The sequence below is a fragment of the Xenopus laevis genome, chromosome 4L, assembly GCF_017654675.1.
Source record: "Xenopus laevis strain J_2021 chromosome 4L, Xenopus_laevis_v10.1, whole genome shotgun sequence".
NCBI lineage: Eukaryota > Metazoa > Chordata > Amphibia > Anura > Pipidae > Xenopus > Xenopus laevis.
In genome coordinates, this window is record NC_054377.1 from 117,197,984 (window position 1) to 117,221,563 (window position 23,580).

General features: G+C 38.9%; 1 protein-coding gene across 2 annotated transcripts in view; it reads right to left on the minus strand.

The window, feature by feature from the left end:
- pla2g4a.L (phospholipase A2 group IVA L homeolog) overlaps positions 1-22,960 on the minus strand; it is a 59,021-nt gene extending 36,061 nt beyond the window's left edge. The window contains exons 1-5 of one of the 2 annotated variants that reach the window (XM_018256503.2): positions 22,656-22,960; positions 8,899-8,983; positions 3,528-3,609; positions 1,949-2,097; positions 565-678 (exon numbers count right to left, since the gene is read on the minus strand). In XM_018256503.2, the coding sequence (XP_018111992.1) occupies positions 565-678; positions 1,949-2,097; positions 3,528-3,609; positions 8,899-8,931 (378 nt within the window). In that variant the 5' untranslated portion in view covers positions 8,932-8,983; positions 22,656-22,960. 2 annotated transcript variants of the gene reach the window in all.
- Between the last annotated feature and the right edge of the window lie 620 nt (positions 22,961-23,580).

The window sequence follows — 23,580 nt, forward strand, 5'->3', positions numbered from 1 at the left end:
CGCAACTTCGTCTGGTGTTAGGGTGCGATGTAGCACTAGAGTATGTCTACTTCACTAGCAAATTTACGCCAGCACCCGTTAGTAAATCGGCGAAGTGCCAAAATGACGTTACAATAGCGAATTCACTAGCGTTAGCTACTTCGCCCTTTAGTAAATTTCCCCCACTGTGTCATGTAAGAGATGCAATCTGGGATAGTTCCTCTGCTTTCCATAGTTCTATGGAACTTCAAGTCCCAGAATCCTTTACTTTACAAAAGAACAAGGTGAGGGTGGGTTTGCATGACACAGTCAGCATAAGGTGAGTAAAAAGATGGTTTCTGTTACCATGTGACATAGTTACATGTAACATAGGAATCAGGCATCTCTGTATAAAAAAAAAAACATTGACGCAGGTATTTATTTTTGACAATTCAGGGTTTACATAGGGCTTGACATATGCCCAACTGAATGAGTTCATGTCCAGCTTAGTCTGTTTAGCCTGTAAGTGTTTTATCCGGTCTAGACAGTCTTTATTACAAAATAAGTTCAGTTAGGAGGTATGAATAATTTGCTTGAGATATATACCTTATTAAAAGTAAATGGGACTTGTTTCTTCTCTCCTGGTTTAACTGACAAGATTGGAAATGTTGTAGTGCCCAGAGATTCATCCATCACATAATTTGCATCCATTAGAGTTATCTAAATAATAAGAAACAGATACAAAGTTAAGCAGGGACCAAATTATACAGACTGTTTCCATTTCACTAAAGGACTTTGGTATTGTATATCAAAGGGTATTTAGAGGGTGTGAGTGGAAAATCAGCTTTTTCATGCCATTTTACTAAATGCATTTCACAAACCAACAACAAACTAATAAGGGACACGAGAACTGTGCACAGGAAGCTTCTGGTGTCGCTGGAAGATGCATAGCAAACATTTGAAGCAAGGCGTGTTTTACACGCACAGATTATCTAATAAGAGCCTCTTTATCAGGGCAGAGATTTCCATGTTGTCAAGTATCTAGCTATGAAGGTGTATTGTTGTCTTAGGTCATATTAAAATTCTTTCCAGACCACATGACATTTCAAAGTGAAAGACAAAAGGATTATGTTAAGCCAAACCACAAGCAATATTTTGCTGTAAGATTTGGAAGAGTAGTCCAGCCAATCTACAGTAGCAGCATTAATAGAACAAAAAATAATAATGGTGAACAGTCACTTGCTGTCGTGCAGCCAAAAAATAGCTGGAATACAGCAGTGATACTTTTGCAAAAAGGAAATACAGAGCTATGAAAAGAAAGAAAATCTACACCTGTCCTGCTTTCTTAAACAACTACTAACTCTTCAACCTGCTACTGTTTGCAGATGTGGGACAGTTTAAATGAAAGGGTCCTTAAAGATACTGACACCAGAAATGTACGTAACTCTTTTTTTACATCTATTATAATATTGTTTTTGAAAGCTACTTATAACTTTGCCATAAAGTATTTGCACAATGCTTTTACATTACCTGTCTGGTGCCCCATGTTCCTGTATGAGGGGGCTGCCATATTTGTGCAGCAGGAGTCCATTAGCATTAGAAATTTTAACTGACAGGCTGAGATGGGACAGTCAGGTTGGCAAAACAGTCACGTTTAGAAACTAACTTAGATAAACAAACCTCTCAGCAAAAATGATCAACATGACCTATAGGTAACTTTTAATGTACATATTTAAAAAAGTAGTTTTTTAGTGTCAGTATCACTTTAAGACAGGTTGTTTAGAACATGCCCCCAGACTCTTTAGAGTAGGGCTGGGCATTTCAGAGGCTTATGGTATGCACTTCAGATTCAAGGATACAACTTGGCATACACAGGTTTTGCATTGACCACTAATAACGAATATTAGTTATTAACATTATGGACGGTCAAATTTGTCCAGTAATAACCTTATGGATTGTCAATTCGGTCAGGTTTTATTTCACATATTACCTCCAAAACATTATCTTGGTTAGGATCCAGAATAAATTCAAATGTCTCATTCCAGACTGGGTTGATATTATTGTTAAAATGTTTGGTCCTTTTCCTGCTATCTGGTGCGGATGAAATATAAAGTTCCACATAGGGATCTGGGGTGTCAACTGCAATGGAAAAAAATAAAGAACCCAATCATTTAAAAATGATATAATGAGACTAAAGACAGAGACTTGATGCACTTTTATACAATTTACAACTCATTTGAAATAAAAACAGTTTCCATTATCATTTCAATGTCTGCTATACATATAAAAGGAAGTAAATATATAATTATAGTGGTTTTATTTTAGCCTCTCTAGTTTCTAGGCTGGTGTTAATACTTATAATGCAGTTTTTAGCCATGAATATGCAGTCATTGTTTTTTCATCAAGTTGAGCATTAGCTTCATTATCACCTCGCAGGTGCTACTCACACCCTAAATGATATCATGCTAGCCACAAGGGTCATGAACTAGCATTTAAACACATACATTGGATTGATTACAATGGATTTTGGATTACAGTAAACATTAGACTTTTTTTTATTGGATTGACCCACCAGTTTTTTCATAGTGTGTACAAATGATGCCCAAATAATCTTTAAAGATAATTTTTCATCAAGGCTTCAACAACTGAAGAATATTCTTATTCTTTAAGTCAAGTTTGTTTGAGGTATCACTACTAAATAGTGTATATAATGATCTGGATAAATGAAAAGTTTCTGAAATCTGAAATCCACCCCATGTGAGCAGTGATAAGGCCATTTCTGTCGATGCATGCACACACAGGGTGGTATGAGGACAGAACGTCTTTATCTCAACTCGCATTTCATATATGCATTAATACACTTTTACACACTGTACTGCACAGATAACAACTACCAAGGTAATCAAGGAAGTGATCTGTTCGCATGTTATTCAGGGACAGCACCTCCTTTATCATAATTGCACGGTTCAGACTGAAAAGAATGTTCTAAAAATGGTAGATGAAACGATTTACTGTTATACCTGTTGGTAAAATCAGCATTATTGTTGCAGTTTCCCTTCATTTGGTGCCTGAAAGAAGCAGTGATCTTGTGGGATACTCACGGCCATAGGAGAAATATGTTTTGGCAGACTCTAGTGCAGGGTTCCCCAAACTTTTTTTTACCCACGAGCCACATTCAAATGTAAAACGAGTTGGAGAGCAACACAATCATAAAAAGGTCCCTGTTGGTGCCAAATAAGAACTGTGATTGGCTTTGTTAACATATATTTGAACTGACACCCTATGCAACCAAAACTTGCCTCCAAGCCATGAATTGAAAATAAGTACCTGCTTTGAGGCCACTGTGATCAACATCCAAGGGGTTGGTGAACATTATGTTTACCAACGTTTCTCACGAGCCACTGGTTGGGGATCACTACTGTTAAAATGTTAATTACTTGTAATTACTAATTCATTTAAAGCACAATGTGGGTCACTGAAAACAGAACAAGAGCTGGTACTGTAGTAAATTCTAAATAGTGGTACTGGAAATCACTCCATTTTTTTCATGCATTTTGGACTTTACTTACGCATATCGCCGAATGTTCCCTTTGTGACATTGGTGGCCTTTATTACGGTTACTGTGAATCTATGAGAATACTGATGTTCAACCTGTACAAAAGTAAATAAAAATAAAGTAAAAGAAACTAAAAAAATCTAGAACAAACCCCAAAGCAATGAACAGATATTTTTTTTTTAAAACGATTGGCCCTGTCTGCTATACTATATGTGGATTTTGACACATCCCATTGTATTCTATTACATAAGTTATCTGTTATTTGCTACCCAGCAGCATAGAAGTCTTTCTAAAACAAACACATACATTTTACCAATGCAGGTAAACAGCACATTATATTTTGATTACTTTAAAATGCTTTTATTTTTTGGTGTTACTGTTCCTTTAAATAGAAGGTGATCCAGATCCCAAAATATAACACAGAGGATATCAAATGTTATAAAGCTGTGACATAATAATGTCCCTGGGGGTAGATGATCACCTAAAAATAGTTAATAGAACCATGCCCAATAAAAATTCTGGATGAATCACCATAATTAAAACCCCAAATACACCATTAACAGAAATAGAATAACCTACTGGTAGCTAGTGGCACATGGTATTGTTTGCACAAAAGGATTAATTTACTAAACATGAGTGATTCCAGGGCTGCAATCTATAAAATATCTGGTAGGGTAATTAAAGTCATATGTCTAATACACTCAAATAGAAGTAGAATAAAATAGCTGCATTACAAACAGTGGGAGTATTGAAGTTAGTTTAATCCTTGTTTTAAAAATCCAATTCCAGTTATATAAATATTTGTGTTGAAAACCGTCCAAAACAAGAATTGCTTCTGCATGAACAGAAAGTTCCTTATAACAAGAAACAAACAATGTAAGTTCAGGCAGCTGATTGTATTGGAACTAGGGAACAGAAGAAGCCTCTACTCATTTCAAATTAAATTATATCAGTAAGAGAGAATAAATGCCTCTCAGGTGACATTGCCAATTACCTTCAGTTTGCCTTTAAATGGGCGGTTCACCTTTAAGTTAATTTTTAGTATGTTATAGAATGGCCAATGTTAAGCAACTTATCTTAACTTAAAGGGATACTGTCAAGGGAAAACATGTTTTTTTCAAAACGCATCAGTTAATAGTGCTGCTCCAGCAGAATTCTGCACTGAAATCTATTTTTCAAAAGAGCAAACAGATTTTTTTATATTTAATTTTGAAATCTGACATGGGGCTAGACATATTGTCAGTTTCCCAACTGCCCCCAGTCATGTGACTTGTGTTCTGATAAAATTCAGTCACTCTTAACTGCTGCACTGCAAGATATCACCACCACCCCTTCCCCCCCCTGCAGCCTAACAAAAGAACAATGGGAAGGTAGCCAGATCACAGCTCCCTAATACAAGATAACAGCTGCCTGGTAGATATAATAACAACATTCAATAGTTAAAGCCAAGTCCCACTGAGACTGATTCAGTTACAATAAGTAGGAGAAATAATAGCCTACCAGAAAGTAGTTCCATCCTAACGTGCTTGCACAAGTCACATGACTTGGGGCAGCTGGGAAACTAACAATATGTCTAGCCCCATGTGAAATTTCAAAATTGAATATATTCAGTGCAGAAGTCTGCTGGAGAAGCACTATTAACTGATGCATTTGAAAAAACATGCTTTCCCATGACAGTATCCCTTTAACTTACTTAACTGAATTGGTCATCATTATTTATTCTTTTAGCTTTTAAATTATTTGCCCTCTTCTTCTGCCCCTTTCCACCTTTTAAATGAACCCATCTAAAAACAAATGCTCTGTAAGGCTACAAATGTATTGTTATTGCTACATTTTTTTTGTACTCATCTTTCTATTCATGACCTATCCTATTCATATTTTAGTCTATTATTCCAATCAATGCATGGTTGCTAGGGTCATTTGGACCAGATTGCTGAAATTGCAAACTGGAAAGATGCTGAATAAAAAGCTAAATAACCACAAATAATAAAATAATAATAATAATAAATATAGTAATAATAGTACCAGTTGCAAATCTCAGAATATCACTCTCTACATCATACTACAAGTAAAATGAGATGTAGTGGGTTATCATTACAGATACCTTCTGTTATACCTTCTATGTTTCATTTGGGCTTGTAGAGTTTTTAATACGGTATGGAATCTCATATCAGTGGCGTAACTAGACCCCTAAGGCCCCCGGTACTGAAATTTAAAACTGGGCCCCCCTAAAGGGGTTGTTCACATACAAGTTAACTTTTAATATGATGTAGAGAGTGGTATTCTGAGACAATTTGCAATTGGTTTCATTTTATTTTATTTGTGGCTTTTGAGTTATTTAGCTTTTTATTCAGCAGCTCTCCAGTTTGCAATTTCAGCAGTTTGGTTGCTAGGATCCAAATTCCCCTAGCAACCATGCACTGATTTGAATAAGAGACTGAAATATGAATAGAAGAGGGTCTAAATACACAATTGAGTCATTAAAAAGTAGCAACAATACATTTTTGAAATAAATACTTTTGCTGCCATAGTTTTATGGGATCTCTCTGTACAGGCTATGAGCAAACTTAGGTGCTATTCCTGCTGAATTGTGCTTAGTACAGGGTTATCCCTATGCTGCCATAGTTTTATGGTATATCTCGGTACAGGCTATGAGAAAACTTAGGGGCTGTTCCTACTGAATTGTGCTTAGTACAGGGGAATACCTTTGCTGCCATCGTTTTATGGGCTCTCTCTGTACAGGCTATGAGCAAACTTAGGGGGCTGTTCCTACTGAATTGTGCTTAGTATAGGGGGATACCTATGCTGCCATAGTTTTTGGTACATCTCTGATAGGCTATGAGCAAACTTAGGGTCTGTTCCTGCTGAATTGTGCTTAGTACAGGGAAATCCCTATTCTGCCATAGTGTTATGGGATCTATGTGTAAAGGCTATAGACAAACCTAGGGGGCTGTTCCTGCTGAATTGTGGTTAGTAAAGGGGAATACCTATGCTACCATAGTTTTATGGGATCTCTCTCCGTACAGGCTATGAGCAAATTTAGGGACTAATGTCACTATGGGAAGAACAAGCCAGATCCAGGGAAGTGCAAATATGTCAGGAAGAACAAGTAATAAAAATATAAGTCCTTACCAGTGTATGGACCTATAGGAGTTAATTCCATACCTTCTTATATCTTTTGTTATTGGGCATAAGCCCTTGTAACATTCCTTTTAGTACACCACTAGTTATTGGCCAAAGGTTTAATCACCACTTCCTGCCACACTTCCATATAGTGTTGGAAAGGAGTGGCCTCTTCCTCTTTGGCTCCTGGTGTCCTTCCAACTAGGTGTTTCCTATTGAGCCTGGGATCACCAAGGCCCCAGTAAAGCCATTTGCCCCAAAGGGACCTGTACCTTTGGTGATGAAGTCAGGGACCAGGAAACCCTGTGAACGAGGTTAGCTATAATAGAGAAGATCTTTAATAGACTCTCTAGGAGAGTGAGATAGTCAGCTTTATATAGCATGAGCAGCTGTGTGCTCCATCAAGGATAGTAGCAGGGAGTAGCTTCCCAAAGGCTTCTTTGTTTGCTTTTAGTGCAGGGACTCAGTGGATAGGATGTTAGGCTTTAGACTTCATCTCTCTAACAACTCCACTGGTGATCCTGATCCCCACAGAGGTATATCTGTCTTCTGGGAATTGATGTGCATTTGACTACTATGCCTTATGGGAGTGACAGTCTTCATTTTGCTGCATCATCTTCTGCTATCCTCCCTCCTCTGTGATATGCTACATCTGCCTCATCTCCTGCGTGAGTAAACCTGGGGTCACTTGCATTGTTGCTTTGTACAATAAACCATCCACTTTGATTGCATCAAGAACCTCCTAGCGTCCAATCAATGTATTTTTATATACAGTAGCCTGTGTGTTGTAGTTGTACTACACCTTAAAGCTTCCACTTAGTGAAGGTCCTGATCCTGATGTGTGAGTCCAATGTAACCCATGCTCAGTACCATTTAGCTGGACATAAACTCCTTGTGGTCTGGATAGCCCAGATAAGCGTTACACCAGTATTCTCCCTGCACTGAGACATTGGAGGGGGAGGAGGATTGGAAAGTAGCCAGCCAGTGAGCCATCAACCTGCCTTGCCTTCAGTTAAAATTCTTTCCTGTCCCTCATAAAAAGGAGAGGAGAGTGTGGGAGGGAAATTCAAAGTACTGTCAGGGCCAGAGAGCAGTGAGTCTCTGTAATCTGATCTCTGTTGCTGCTGGTTCTGTTCCTGCCCCCTACTTGTTCTCCCCAATGCAGCCTCGAGATGGGAGATCACAAGCAGGAGCTGAAGATGGGAGCCACTATCTCTCCTGATGTGCAGACATTGGTCATGGAGAAGGAACAAAAGAGCTTCCTGGTTCCTTCCATTGTGCGGGGCCCCATTTGACGCAGCAGCGTGTCACCAGTGATGTCACATGGAATGTGCGACCAATTTAGAAGTATTTTATTTCCATTTATTTCCCTGGGCGGCGGGCCTCATAAAGGCTGCAGGGGGCACGGGCCCTGTTATTCAGAAAGCTCTAAATTATTTCTAATTTTTAAAAACTATTTCCTTTTCCTCCTAAGATTCTGATATCTGAAGTAGCCAGTACTTGTACAAAATTGGGGGGTTGTTGAAGCACTCATAAGGCTAAATCAAAGTATATTTAAGTATAATGGAAGTGCTACTTACAATGCACTTCCCTGGGCCCCTGTCTCATAAGTAATTCAGTATAAATGCCAGTACTTGTAAGCAAACTATCATGTTAAATGCTACTCTGATTAAACACGGTTGCAAAAAAAAAATCATATTTAGTAGGGATGCACCAAATTTTTCAGCAGGATTAGGCAGATCCAACTGCCTGGCCAAACTGAATCTAAATGCAAAAAAAAAAAATCACAAGATTTTTCTTCACACAAACAAGGAAGTCAATTTTTTTAGCCATGCTCTGTGCACGCAGTTCTCTTTTCCCCTTCACTAATTTAGTTCGGATTCATATTGGGATTCGGCCAAATCAGAAAATAGTGGATTTGGTGCAACCCTAATATTTAGGCACATGCTACAGATCGTTTAGTGCGCAAGGTAAGTGCACCCAAAGGTAGAACATGGGAGAAGTAGGGAGAAGAGAGAACAAATAAAAGAAAGACTCCAAAACAGGCAGGAGAAAGGGACTGAAAAAGAATAAGCAGTTGAGTGTGAAGCTACTTGCCACGTGGCCTTCAGGGTTTCGTTTGTTTCCAACAAAACAAAACTGTTTATTCAATTCTACTCACAGTCATACATTTCAAGGCCTTTCTAAACTTCTTCTACAGCACTCACAGGCACTGGTAAGTCAATTATCTGTCCCCCACCCACACATACATTTGTACTTACGATTATATGTTGATAAGGATCAATTGAGGCCATTATGAAACTGGTTATCGCAGTTGAAGAACTTCCGACTTTGAGATTCTAAATCCTTAATTAAAAAAGAAACAATTATTTAGAACTTGGCAAATTAGTTTTTCCCTATATTATTTATAAATAAATCATTTGTATTCCACGTGCATCATTTTTGTCTACAGAACTTACTGGTATTAAATTAATTATTAAAGGAGAATGGTAAGAATAGTTTGGTGCTACATTATTTCTTGACCTGTGACATATGCTAAAAGATGCCTCATCCCTTTACTTGGTCCCAATTTCTGCTGGACAATCCCAAATTGCAGACCCCAAAATAGATGAGGCTTTCCAGAAAGTGGGTGGGGTGGATGAAGGGTGTCTGGGTGAAAGTGGCCCTGACTGGGGAAGATCAAGGCCATAGTCACTGATATATTAATTTAATAAAACCAATGACTTTCTCCTTTCCACTTTAAGGACAAAGGTACAAATATAAATGTCTAAAAAGAAATATTTGTGCAGAGTGAAACAAACTGAGACAATTATTATTTATTCTGTTTACAAAGCATCAGCATATTCTGCAGGTCTGTGCTTCTGCATAGTGACAAGGATTTCCACAGAAAAAAGAACGACATACGACGGTCATATTCTATATGCTACTGTCAACACATTCCACTTTGTTCTTAAACCATAACATTCGCTAAAGGAACATTTCACCCTTCATGAAACGTGACGCTGACTTTTCTAGTAAATCTGTCAAGCCTAAAACCAACCCAGAATGTATTTTATAACATAACTTGCATAGCAAATAAGCTATTCCTGTCTCAAAATGAAACCAGAACATGTATACGGTATTTAACTTTTTCTTGGCATTGCAAGCAGCCATGCAGCCTTCTCTTATTCACAATCAGGAACTGACTGCTACATGTACCCCAAGTATTACCAGGCACAGCTTGCACAGTTGCACTCTTTATGTTCTCCCTATATTAAACACAGTGTCAACGTCAGGAAAAGTGGTATAGCAGTGCTGTGATCTAGCAGGGAGAAACTAAAGCAGAAAAGAATTGAAATGATGTAGCCAATGTAAAAATATAAATTAAAGCGTGGAATAACATTCCAATATTTCAGCTTGGGAACCACATTTGGCAGACTATCCTGTAACATTGTTTGAATAGCTGTTGGGCACTAAAGGAGAGAAAAATATCACTGGTGATGTTTCTCATAGCAACCAACCAGCAATTAGATTTGAACAGGCACCAGCAGTTAGAGATAAAAGCAAAGATCTGATTGGTTGCTATAGCCAACATCACCAGTGATAATTATCATACCTTGGTCAATTAACCATAAAATCCTGGTGGCTTAATGCGAGGCAGGAGGTAAATAGATAATAAAGCTCCCAGATCTATCTATACCCCCCACTTTTTACCCTAGTGGTAAAGTAGTAGGAGCCCTAAACTCGTAAGAGAAATATGTTGCAGCCTTTGTTAAGGTTAAAGTCCAACATATCAAGTCACTGGGGAGATCCTCCCCACATTTGGCGAAATAATTACAGCCATTTTTGTGGGTTGGGGTAAAAGGGAATGAAGGAGCGAGAAGGACTAAGGGGAATAAGGGAATGGGATTTTTTCCCTTAACAGATCTGTGCTATGAACAATAAGTTCATGTTTTTTTTTTCTTTTTTAAAATACCCACCCCTTCCACCTCACAATAAAGGGGTAGGGTGACAAATTCAACAACAGTTGTAAGGGACTGGTTGCTCTGATGTAGGAACAGAGTCAAAAAGTCTGGTTGTGAAAACCCACCCTGGGGGTATAAACAGGCGACACAGGTATTTATTTACATGTTCAATAACGATAGAGGCTATGGGTTCAGAAGAAGTAAAGCCAGCATGTGGGGAGAAATAATATCATTTATATTTTGTATGAGTTGGTATGCCGGAGAACTATGTGTTATACTTTTATAAAGACAAAAGTAGATTTCTGGTGACAGCTCCTTTCAGGGAGGGAAATGCCTCCTGGCTATTGACTCCTAGTGACATTCTTTTAAACCATATTCTCTCAATCCAGCTTTAGCACTGACATGCAACACTAGACTTATACATATTATATCAGTAAATCTGAGAGATCTCACACATGGCAATCTGTGTACCAATATTATCTTTTATACCTTGTACCAATAAAAACTGTAAGTTGGTACTGAAGGTCATAATAACCTGGTCTTCCGTACCACCATCTGAAATTACGTTTTGTTTGTTCTCAGATTTCCTATAGAGCAGAAAAAGGCAAAAAAAAAAAAAAAGACAGAAAAGGCAAAATATATCTAAGGGGGTTATTTATCAAAGGTCAAGTTTGTGAGGTTTTTTTTATAGTCAAATAAACTCACAACTCGAATGTTTGCTTATTTATGAAAAGACTTGAATGTAAAAAAACTCAAATCAGTGCATTCAAGGGAAAATTTGAACACTTAAATTGATTGTATTATCGACGAAACCTCCCTCCCCCCCCCGAACTACTCAAATTTTTGAGTTTTTGAGTGAAAACCACCAAAAAAAACATCATGAAGGCTACAAACAAAAGGACCTCTGCCATTGACTTCGACATGACCTCGACAGGTTTTAGCTGGAGTATTTTTCAGATTCCTGCTTCGGGGCATAAATAAATAAATCTGGAAAAATTCTACTTTTTTTTAATCACAAAGTTTTTTTATTAAAACTTCCCCCGAAAAACTTCAAGATTCATAACTTAGAGAAAAGGCTAAGTGGGTCGAGACCCTTTATACAATTAAATCTGGGAGGGGCAAATGAAGCTTGGAGTTTAAAATGTTTCTTATAAAATTATTTTGAACTATATAATGTTTCTTTTACAGATGGATTTACTTATCCAAACTTATATGGACTTCTGACAGTATGGTAGGGCACAAGCCGTTTGTTTTCCAAATAATCATACCTACTGTAGAAATTTACTTCTATTTATTAATGTTGTATGGCCTTACTACGGAATTGTTCCATGGATAGACCTATGTTAATATCTTTTCGAATTTTACTAAGGTTCATATTGAACTTGGCCACCAGATGGGGATAGTACCTTGATCACATGGTTTGGTGGGTATGATGGGTAAATATGTTTATAAGATCACTCACTGAGTTGTTTTGTAAACTTAACCAGAAGGGGTAAATGTACAAAGCGGCGGAAATTCGGCTTTGCAGCCAGAGCAACACTTCGGCAGTCGTAAATTTGCCAAGACATAGCTAATTTACTAAAATGTGTAGTTGCGTCAAGGGCGCAGAACAATGGCGAATTTTTGCTAGCATTACGTCGGGAAACAAATCGGAAATTAGCTAGCGTTCAATAAAGCCTACAGCAACTTCGTTAGAGGTCTTCATTCAGTCTAATTTGCATACGGCAGGAAATTATAAAGTTGAATGGACGTATACGTTGCAGCAAATACATTACATTACACAAGTCCAGGGAACCTTAATAAAGAAAATAAAGTTGTTATAATGCCCTACACATGAGCCCAGTGTATAGTTTGTGTTCCATATGTTAGAAAATGTATGGGGGAACCCGGTTACCCAAAAAAAAAATTTTAAGGACTTTTGCAGGCTATCGCTCTGAAAAAAGTAAAAGACGCCAGCGTTTTTTGGGACTTTTTCCACTACAAGATTGAGGAAGATATATGCACTCCAATGCACTTTGCCTGGTCTGAGCTGGTCAAGGCAAGTCTGGCGAAAGAGTTAACTTTCAGTAAAAATCGCATCTTAGTGAATTTGCGGAGTAACGTCCATTTGCCAGAGCGAAAATTCGCCTGGCGATAGAGTGTGAATGACCTCTAGTGTCTGTCTCTTTCACAACAATAATGCTTTGCCCTTTAGTAAATCTGCCCCCACGGATCATTGTGGTCAGAAACATGTAGCGCTATGCATCTCTAAACAAATCTAAAACACTTTTTTTATTGACCAAGTTCTCGAGTGGACGTTTTTTAGCTTCCACATCTACTTTGTGGTATAGAAGCCAATGGGAAATGACATGGTGTCACTGCACTCACATTCTACAGACACATCTACTCATTTCTCATTGGCTGTTTCAACAGCAAATGTTACTGTTGCTTTGAAATAGAGAGGATAATCAAGATTTCGAAAGGATTGCTATGGGGGCGGGGAATAATTTTCAAGCAAAGAGTGGCAACGTGAATGAAATTCTTTTGTATCTAGCCAAAAGTTGTTCCTCTGAAATAGCAAAATAACTGTGGTATTGGTTACATTTGATTTTGGGATTTTCAGCCTATACAGAAAGTAAAGAAAGTTCCTATTTGACCTTACACGTCCTAGTCTAAATAAATTAAAAGATAAAACTGATATGAATAGGAATTATAAATATTATGACATATTGTTCAATGGGCCTTTTGTTCCATAGGGAAATTACTTAAGCAGGAACCGACTATGTAATGGTTGAGCCATAAGAAATATACAAAACATCATGTTATCAACTGCACATTTTCAGGGAAAATATGATGGAGGGTGAAAAAAGGAAATAGAGATGGGAGGTTAGACATGAGGTGAAAGAAGTATGCTGGGCTGTGCCCACCACTGACTCTTCCTGACAAGGGGGTAATACTTTTGTGTAAATTTTGCTGTATTGCCAAAAACAACAAGGTAATGCTAACTTTATTGCATCCAATTATATAATATGCAACTTTAAAGTGGACCCATCACCCAAACAAAATTATTCCAAATCCTATTTTATCATGTTAGTCAAGCAAAATGAACTTTAATTACACTGTGTAAATTATTTGAATATTGATTCCATCAGTCTGGGAATTCAAAATTATAGCAACCAGGAAGGAGCCATTTTGTGGACACTGTTATTAAGGCAATCCTTACATAATCTCAGAATCTTGTTTGTGCACCAGGGGACAGGGACCCAATGCCCATCCCCATGCACTGGTTACACAATTAAATCGTTAAGAGAGCTGGAGGAATGTGGGGAGAGCGGTGACATCTAGGAAGTGCTGAATGGAAAGTGAAAGTAATTGCTTGCCCCGCCTCTATGCCTAGGCATAGAGGTGGGGTAGGCAATATTTGATTGACAGCTGATATTTTTAAATGAGTTTACAACAGCTATGAATGCTTTATTGAAAAAAAGAAATTGGATTTCAGGTTTAATTTAAAAAGGACTTTTATTATACAGATTTTCATGTCTGGGTGACGGGTCCACTTTAATGGGAAAGGTAAAGTATCTGACATGAGCAAATTCATCGGGCTAACATCAAAAGGTGCATAAACACCAACTGACAGGAAACCTTAGGATATGGCTTAAATTAAAAAAAAGAACAATTTCCCAGCCCCCTTAGGCTCACAGTATAATGCAACCCCTCCCTCACATTGTTCAATTGTGAAGTGAATGGATTCTGGGACTTCAAGTTCCCTGTGCTTCCCATAGTGGGCAGGGCACAGAATCTTTAGAAAGCAGATCGACCTTAAGTCCAGGAAGCCATCACTTCAGGAAGGGGTTTGATCACTCTGTGAGCCTAAGGATGTTGGAGGGGAGAGTGTCCCACAAGCACAGAAAGACTATCATTCTCTCAATCTGTGGAATCAAGGATGTCTGTGTATAATACATTTATATTTTAATATATTTTTGGTAGGTTTGTGCAACTTTTCAACATAAGCCCAACTGAATGACATCATGTTAAAATGGGGAGGGGTATATTTTCCCTTTGAGAATGCCTTGTCATTTATTAAACAAACATTCACAAATGAAATGTTCAGATATATCAGAATCTGAGATACAACAATGTGACATCAGATTCATATATATCACACAAAGAACAATACCTGTACCAAGAAACAGCACTAAATTAAATCATTTAAGACCACAATTCAATTCTATGCAAATATGGCCGATTTCTATGGTGATGAACTGAACTGTACAGTAATACTAAAAAATAAAAATGTTTTAAAGTAGTTAAAATCTACTGTAAAATCTGGTAGAACTGGCGTGCTGCTTTAAAAAAGTACTATAGATTATATAAATTAAGTTGCTATGTAGCCATTGATAGTTATTCAGTCTGAAAAAGGCACAGGTTACATAGGGTTTGGATTCCTGTGTAACAACTGAACCCATTGTATTCTACAGAGAATATATATATATGCATAATCTGTGCCATTTAGCATATTACAATTTGTACAATAGAAGGAAGTATACATCAAACATGTGGATTACATCTGTAAATCTGAACAATAAAGCAAATACAGGTATGGGGCCTGTTATCCAGAATGCTCGGGACATGGAGGTTTCCAGATAACGGATTTTTCTGTAATTTGGATCTTCATACCTTAAGTCTTAGGGGGTTATTTATCAAAGTCCGATTTTATCTCAACATTTTCTGCTGCAAACTCCGATCAAATCCACTCTGGTGTTTTACAGATTTATTGTTACATTTTCACAGTCCCTACTTTTAAATCCGTGGTTTCCAAATTTGTTTACAGCCATCTGGAAAATATAGTTTAAAATTTTTTTGATAAGTAAACTGCAACAATATTAGGAAGTGTCTAAAAACTGGGAAGGATTCTGTTAAAGAAGATCTAAAGCTTAAATGGGTTGTTCACTTTCCAAACACTTTTTTAGTTGAGTTAGTTGACCCACTAATGGGACTGCACTAGGCAAATCCATTATGGAAAAGGACCTTGGAGTCCTTGTAGGTGATAAACTTGGCTGTAGCAAGCAATGCCAGTCAGCAGCATCAAGGGCAAATAAGGTCTTGAGCTGTATTAAAAGGGGCGTTGATTCGTGGGAGGAGGGAGTCATTCTTTCACTGTATAGAGCAATGCTAAGGCCCCATCTAGAATATGTCGTACAGTTTTGGTCTCCATCACTCAAACAGGACATTATTGTATTAGAGAGGGTACAGAGAAGGGCAACTAAGCTGGTAAAAGATATGGAAAATCTTAGTTATGAGGAAAGACTGGCCAAATTGGGGATGTTCACTCTGGAGAAGAGGCGCTTAAGTGGTGATATGATAACTATGTATAAATATATAAGGGGATCATATAATAATCTCTCTAATGCTTTATTTACCAGTATTTACCAATGGCTGACACAAGGTCACCCATTCCGAGAAAAACAGGTTCCACCTAAATATTCGGAAGGGGTTTTTTACAGTAACAGTTGTGAAGATGTGGAATCAGTTGTACAGGCTGATACATTAGATAGCTTTACAAAGGGGTTGGATTGCTTTTTAGCAAGTGAGGGAATACAGGTTTATGGAAGATAGCTCATAGTACAAGTTGATCCAGGGACTTTTTTTTGGAGTCAGGAAGGAATTTATTCCTCCTCTGAGGCAAATTGGAGAGGCTTCAGAAGGGGTTTTTTGCCTTCCTCTGGATCAACTGGCAGTTTGGCAGGTTAAAATAGTTGAAAGGTTGAACTTCATGGACATGGGTCTTTTTATCAACCCAACTTACTATGCTACTATGTTTTCAGATTGTTCTCCAGAAATATTTTTTTTTCAATAGCTTTTCATTTTTTATTTTATACTGTTTTTCCAAAATCTAAGTTTAAAGTTTAAGATTCTTGTCTCTCGGTGTTTCAGTCTGGGAGCTCAGTAATTCAGGTGCAGATTCTGCACTGTTACTTTTTAGCAACATTTAGCTGATACATTTCTCTGGAGTATTTGCAACTATTGTATCAGTTATAACAGCTGCCTTTAAAGGGGTTGTTCACCTTTCAAACACTTTTTCAGTTCTTTTGTTTTCAGATTGTTCACTAGAAATAAAGATTTTTTTCAATTGCCTTCCTTTTTTTTATTTTTTACAGTTTTTCTAAAATCTAAGCTTAAACTTTAATGTTCCTGTGTCTGTCAACTCAGTAATTCAGGCACAGATTCTAAACGGTTACAAATTTGCAACATTGAGTTAATACATTTCTCAGCAGAATCTCTGGAATATTAGCAACTATTGTATCAATTCTAACAGCTGCCTGTAATGAAACCCAGGGATTCTGCTCAGCAAGGACAAAGATAAGAAATGTATCAACTAAATGTATCCATTTAAAACAGTTTAGAGTGTCGACGACCCCCCTTCCCAGAGCAGCTTTAGAAGGTGAAAAATTAGACTTACACTTGAATATTAGAAAAACTTTCACACACAGAAAGTAATTGGAAATAGTCTATTTCTGGTAAACAAACTGAACAAAATTGGCTACAAATGTTGCACATTATGTTTTATGCTTCTGTACCAGCCCAAAGCAACCATAGCCCTATAGAAGTGAAGATCTGTACCTCCAAAGATGCCCCAGTAGCTCCCCGTCTTCTTTCTACTGTTACCAATACCACACAGAGCATGTGGGTGTCACTGACACACCCCTAACAAAATCCCAGATGGTGACTCCTGTGCACAACTTTGAAAGCCTGAATCATTACAGTTGAAGAGATTTTTGAAACTTTAGACAGACGCAGTAAGTTCAGGATATCAACTACATAATTTCTACCAATTTTTTGTTTTTAGGGTTTCGTTCTTGTTTAAGTGGATGATTTTATCAACAGAAACTTTTGTGTATCACACAGACGCATGTATGCGCCTAACGCAGGTAAAATGCAACATGCTGCATTATAACCTGCGTTTGGTGCTTACATGCGTCTGTGTGAGTACAGCCCCATTGACAATAATTCAGTGCGTCGACTCCTGCACTCCCCTGCTGCTGAATCGAGAAAAGCGCAATGCAGGGGAGCGCACAAACAAACGCCCGTGTGTAAGAGCCCTTATGCTCATACCTAACGCAGGTAAAATGCAACATGCTGCGTTACAACCTGCGTTTGGCAATTACATGCGTCTGTGTGAGTACAGCCCCATTGACAATAATTCAGTCCGTCGACTCCTGCGCACCCCTGCGGCACGATTTTAGCATATCTTTTTAGAGACCTAAAGATAACCAGGATTGGGACAAAGAATCATATTATATGCTAGTGACAAAACTAAACGTTTGTAAGTACCCATTACCTTACACGGGAGGTGGCCACGTATATCAATAAAAAGTCACGGGTAAAGGGCACTTGAATCCCTTGGTGGAAGATATCAAACCACACCATATAGCAGTTGCACAAAGAGGTGCAAATCTTATTCGAAAATACTACACTATATTTTATTTTTGTGTTTTCTTGGTGTCTATCCCTAAGCTTACAGCGCTGGTATATCTTTGTATGAAGGAAAGGTTTTTACATTGTGGTTGATCTGAGGGAGAACAGATCTTTTACCGGCAAAGGGAGTGAACTGCAGAACCTTTGGATTTTATTTATTTCTCACAGCACCCCTGCGGCTGAATGGAGGAAAGCGCAGCGCAGGGGAGCGCACAAACAAATGCCCGTGTGTAAGAGCCCTTATGCTCATGATCCAATTGCTAGGAAATACCCTCACTGATTGCATTATGACCCACACCTGAGCTAAGACTAATATTTTCCTTGTAACCTTACTCCATATGGAGAAGAATGCATAGTAGTACAGAGTTAAATACACTGAAATATGTAGACAATGCATTAGAGAGATACCTGACCTTGAGCAACAGAGCTTACAAAGAGCAAACATACTACTAAAAGGTGACCGTGTGCATTACTCATAAAGCAGACAATGGAAAGGCACTGTGGCTTCAAGGAGAACTAAAGCTTAACTAATGAAGTAGGTAGAAATGTTGTACATTATGATTTAGGCTTTTGTACCAGCCCAAGGCAACCACAGCCCATTAGCAGTAAAGATCTGTGTCTCCAAACATATCCCAGTAGCTCCCCATGTTCTTTTCTGCTGATTCACTGCACATGCTCTGTGCTGCTGTCACTTACTGAGCTTAGGGACCCACTCACAAATAAATGTCACAATGTAAGGCTGATTAGTAATTAATACAGATAATTATTACATGGCAGCACAGAAACCAGTACAATTAGCATCAGCATTTAATAATCAGCCCTGTAGCATCAACTTATTTTACAGATAAACCTCATTTTCTGCCTGATAAAAAAGCTGGCCATAAATGTAAAGATTTTTAAAAGATCTTTTCGTTATCTTGAGACCACGATTATCTTGAAACGATCGTTTACATATATAATTTGTCCCGCAAATAAAAAAACACCATTTCAGCCGATATTGCCAGGAAAACTGAGGGTAGCTGCCTGCTTGGCCCTGCAAACATAGATAGATTGCACTGGGACCGATAACATTTTTTTGACCTGGCTGATCAATTTTCTGACAGATGTTGGGCGAAAAATCGTAAGATGTACGATCGTTCGATTCCCACTAACTTCACGATAATTTGATAGATTGGTCGGATATCGCTAAAATCGGTTGTTCACCAACGAAAGATCTTTGTGTCTATGGGGACCTTTAGGGACGACCCCTAAGCTTAGCTTCTCAACAGCTGCCTAGAGCCCATGTGAGTGTCACAAGACTTTCCAAGATGGTGACCCCCTGTGACAATTTTGAAGTTCTGGATCATTGCTGCTTTTGAGAAGCTGAAACTTTAGGCTGGTGCAATAAGTTCACTGTGTAAAATAAGGCATTTTTAGCAATATTAATTTTTAGGGTTCAGTTCTCCTTTCAGAACACTTTTATAACAATGTGCTAAGGCTCACAGCACAACTTGCATGCCTAGGCAGTGGTTTATTACTCGGCAAGCTAGAAGAGCATGTTTTGCCTCTAATAACATAATTGCAAAACCTAAAGGGCATTGATATGGCCTTGTGTAAATATCTGATGTGTCAAATGGAATGCAATTATTAAAGGAGAAATAGAGCTCAACAAAGTTAGTCTAGACAAACTACACCTTATGTTTTGGGCTTTTGTACTTACTCATCACAGCCATATAGCAGTAAAGATATGTAGCCTCTGGGCCCATGGGCCTGATGCACAATATACAGAATATGTTCAACATAACATTCAAAATACAAGGTTGAATACAAATTCATTCAGATTTCCATTATATGGGGGCACATAAACCAGTAACTTCTACATTTAAATTAATTTAGTGCTGTCAAATCAGTACTATGACTGATATAACTCCCCTTTCCCATGAGCCCAAGCTTTTTTGGTCAACAGCAGCTAAGGCATGTGCAGTGCCACTGGCATGCAAAGGACAGCCTAACAAGATCTAAGATGGTGAGGTCCGGTAGAGAGATTTAAAGGCATGGATCATTACAATTATAGGGCTGGCAAATTTCTGGGCTAGTTTATTAATAAGTTTAGTATGTAAAATAAATTATTTCTAGCCAAATTATTTTTCAGGCTTCAGTTTTCCAGTAATGCAAGCATAGAATAACTTTTTGGAAGCTTGATTTAGAAGTAGATAAAGCACGTTCAGACTGGGGTTATAGGGGTCATTTACAATTGCAAGTGCAGTTGAGGGGAGGCTAAATTTGCCAAAGTCTGTTGCACAAAAAAATCCCATTCATTTAAAGTACAAGCGTCAACATGCAGTCCCTGCCATTCCATTTCCTGTTCTGAATTTGCACAGGTTATTTGTGGACCTGACCTAAAATGACAGCTCCATATAGAATTTAAGCTGGAGGATGAACAACTGTGGGGGAAGGTTGAACTGGTGAAAATCGTGAACATTAGCCACCAGAAGTGATGTCACTTTGCATGCGCATTTGTTTGCTGACACTGCTGATGTCACTGAATGCTTGCTGTGCATGTGCACACTGTAGTTCATGGAGGAACTATAAAATCCTGGAAAAATGCCTTATTGTGACAGGAGGCAGGAGAATGGTGGTCCAAATCATGTGACTTACAATAAAATCTAGGAAGTTGACAGCTATGAATTCATTTACAGTGTGTTTCCAATGTCTCAATGATAAAGCACTGCACAAAGGCATTATTTAGAAATACCCATAATACTCTCAGGATTTTATCAACAAAATATGGTACCTGAGACAAATGTGAAGCTTGGGGGAGAAATAAATTAGACACTCCCTTTACCCATCATGATCAAGATATGCCAGTAAGATCACTGAGAATTCCAACGTGGAGCACATAAGAGAGGTAATTTACAACCACAATTTTTCCGGCGCAGAAGCAACTGCACCGGAATGTTCTGGTTGTCATCATTTTTGCCAACTTGGCAGCAGAGGTGCAGCTCAAACAAGACGGGGGCCAGGGGAAGAGGACTGTTTGCTCCGGGCCCTCTCAGTACCTCGTTGCAGTGCTGGCACCTCCTGGGCCAGCACTGCAATGCTATTTTAAATGTAAAAGATGAGTGGCGGAGGGGGACTATGATGAAGCAGACCCCACAGGCCGGGCCCCCCCCTCGGGTCTGCTGTATAGGTAGTTACTCCAGTGTGTGTGCCGCACTCTTTTAGCACAACTGAGCTTGAGAGATTGACACAGGACATTGTGGGATCCCCGGAGTAACCACCTGGTTCAAAGTTGGCGTTAGCTTTTGGATTTACCAACATCAATAGGCACAACATCACTCTGTTCAGAATGGGAGGCAGAAAGGACTGAGCGGTACAGAGCACAACCATATGGAAGAGCAAAGAGTGCCCTTTGACGCAAGTACCGTTAATTAGCGGGATTATTTGCGCCACTGACTTTGGAGAAATTTGTGCAACCAAAATTGCTGATGTAAACGAACCCATAATGTTAGCCAGGGGTGCTGCTGCTATGAGCTGGTTTGAGAAACTAAGTAAGGGTGGCAAAAAGCTATTTTTTTAATTGGAATTTCAGTTCTAGTGCAGAAAGCGCAATTGTGCTCTATGTACTGCTAGTGCCCCGCTCCTCGACCAACTCTGGCGCCAAGAGGTAAGTGTGGGAGAGCAAGAGAGGCAGCACGAGGTGTAGGGTCGCCGCTGATGTTAGCTGTGCCAAGAATAGTAACCAGGTAGCTGAAAGATCATTTTGGGCAGGGGGCTCAGGCAGGTGGGGTCCTTTCAAATTTTAGTTACTTTGCCAGTTTTATACCCAACAAAAAACAGAAAATACAGGTCTAGATCCATTTTTTCTTCCATTTTTAATTTCCGTGGCTATATAGAACCAACAGGAAAAAAGAAACTACCGATTGATGCAGTTCTGCGGAGTAGAAAACAAAACGCCCATGGGTAATTGTGCATTTCAAAAGCTCCTATACCAATGTAGCTTACCATGCCTGGCAATAGCTCTCCCTGTAAAGCAGAAGTGCTACACATGACAAAGCAATGTGGTGACTTATACCCAATGCAAAGCAAGCTTGTATCAGCATGCTCAGTGGCATAACTAGAAGTTGCTGGGCCACACAGCTAAAGAATTTCTGGTGCCACCCCCCCCCCCCCCCAAACACTTTCATAAACGACCTGTATGTGATAGCGCTGCTGGTATACGTGCGCAACAGGACAGCTACATTTATTCTTACTTCCTAAGAAGCAGTGCAGATGATGTTAATATTACATTTCTTTAAAAGGCTGAAAGCTTGAACTTATTTTAGCCTATTTTCTGTGAACGAGATACATTTCGTCACACATTTGTGTTAAAACCAAAAATAAAATCCGAACGCATGGCATTTCAGTTCAGTTGCACAGTATATTATAAACAGTGAGTCCCAGGACAGTCTCACATGCTGGATATACAATAAGCAGACGTGGGTCTGTGCACTCACATATCAACACATTTCCCAGCCAACACATAACTGAAAGGATACTAATGAAAGACAATATCATTTTCGGCACCAGACCACATACCACAACAAGTTACACATTATACCAAAACAAATTCAAAGTGACATCAAACTTCAGCAGTTTACCTCAGTGATGTGAGCAGCCAAAGCGTCAGCCCTTACTCAGCAGCAGCCAATAGATATGTGGCAGACATACACAGGACTAACAGTGGAACTTTCTTCTGGCACTTTGTTTCCCAGGAAAATAATTAAAGGGCACATATTGTGTCATCCTCATCTCTTAGCATGATATGCCCCTTTCCTTTAAGTGTATCATTCTCCAGAAAAAAAGCTGTTGAAATAGTATTTTACCTCTTAAAACGGTAAATGTATCAGAGCTGCAGAGAGATCCTCTCAGCTCACTAGGCTGAACTGAAGGCTGGGCGTGTTCTTTCATTCTCCAGCAGGAAGTGGTCATATGTTTGAGTGACAATGAGAACTCTGCATTAGCAGCCCAAGCTAAAACTGTCTGTCTACTCTCAGCCTGACTGAATTGGGTTTTTTTTTGTTTTGTGGAGATGCAGTTTTTCTGTAAATTGTTCTATTGTGTCCCCAATACCATGTATTATATCTCACAGCACTTTTCATACCTCCCAATTGTACCGTTTTTCTGTCCCGATTTTGACAGCTCAGCCCACAGACACGGGTTTCTTAAGCTGGCCATAGACGCAAAGATACTATCGTACGAAACGAAGATTCGTAGGATTTTCGGACCATGGGGCAGAGTTACCAAAGGGCGAAGTGACTAACGCTAGCTAGCGTTACAGTCCGCAGGGACATTGCCGTTTTACGAACGGGCGCATGCACCATTTCGAAAAAGACAGGCGCTAGTGGTCATCACCAGGTGACAATTCGCTCTTGCAGATTTTACTGAACGTTACCTCTTTCGCCAAAGTTGCCTTCGCCACCTCAGAGCAGGCGAAGTGCATTAAAGTAGCTAGAGCTTCCTCAATCTTCTGTCACTTACGTTATATTGTGTGAGCCGAAAATGCATCAAAGTCCAAAAAACGCT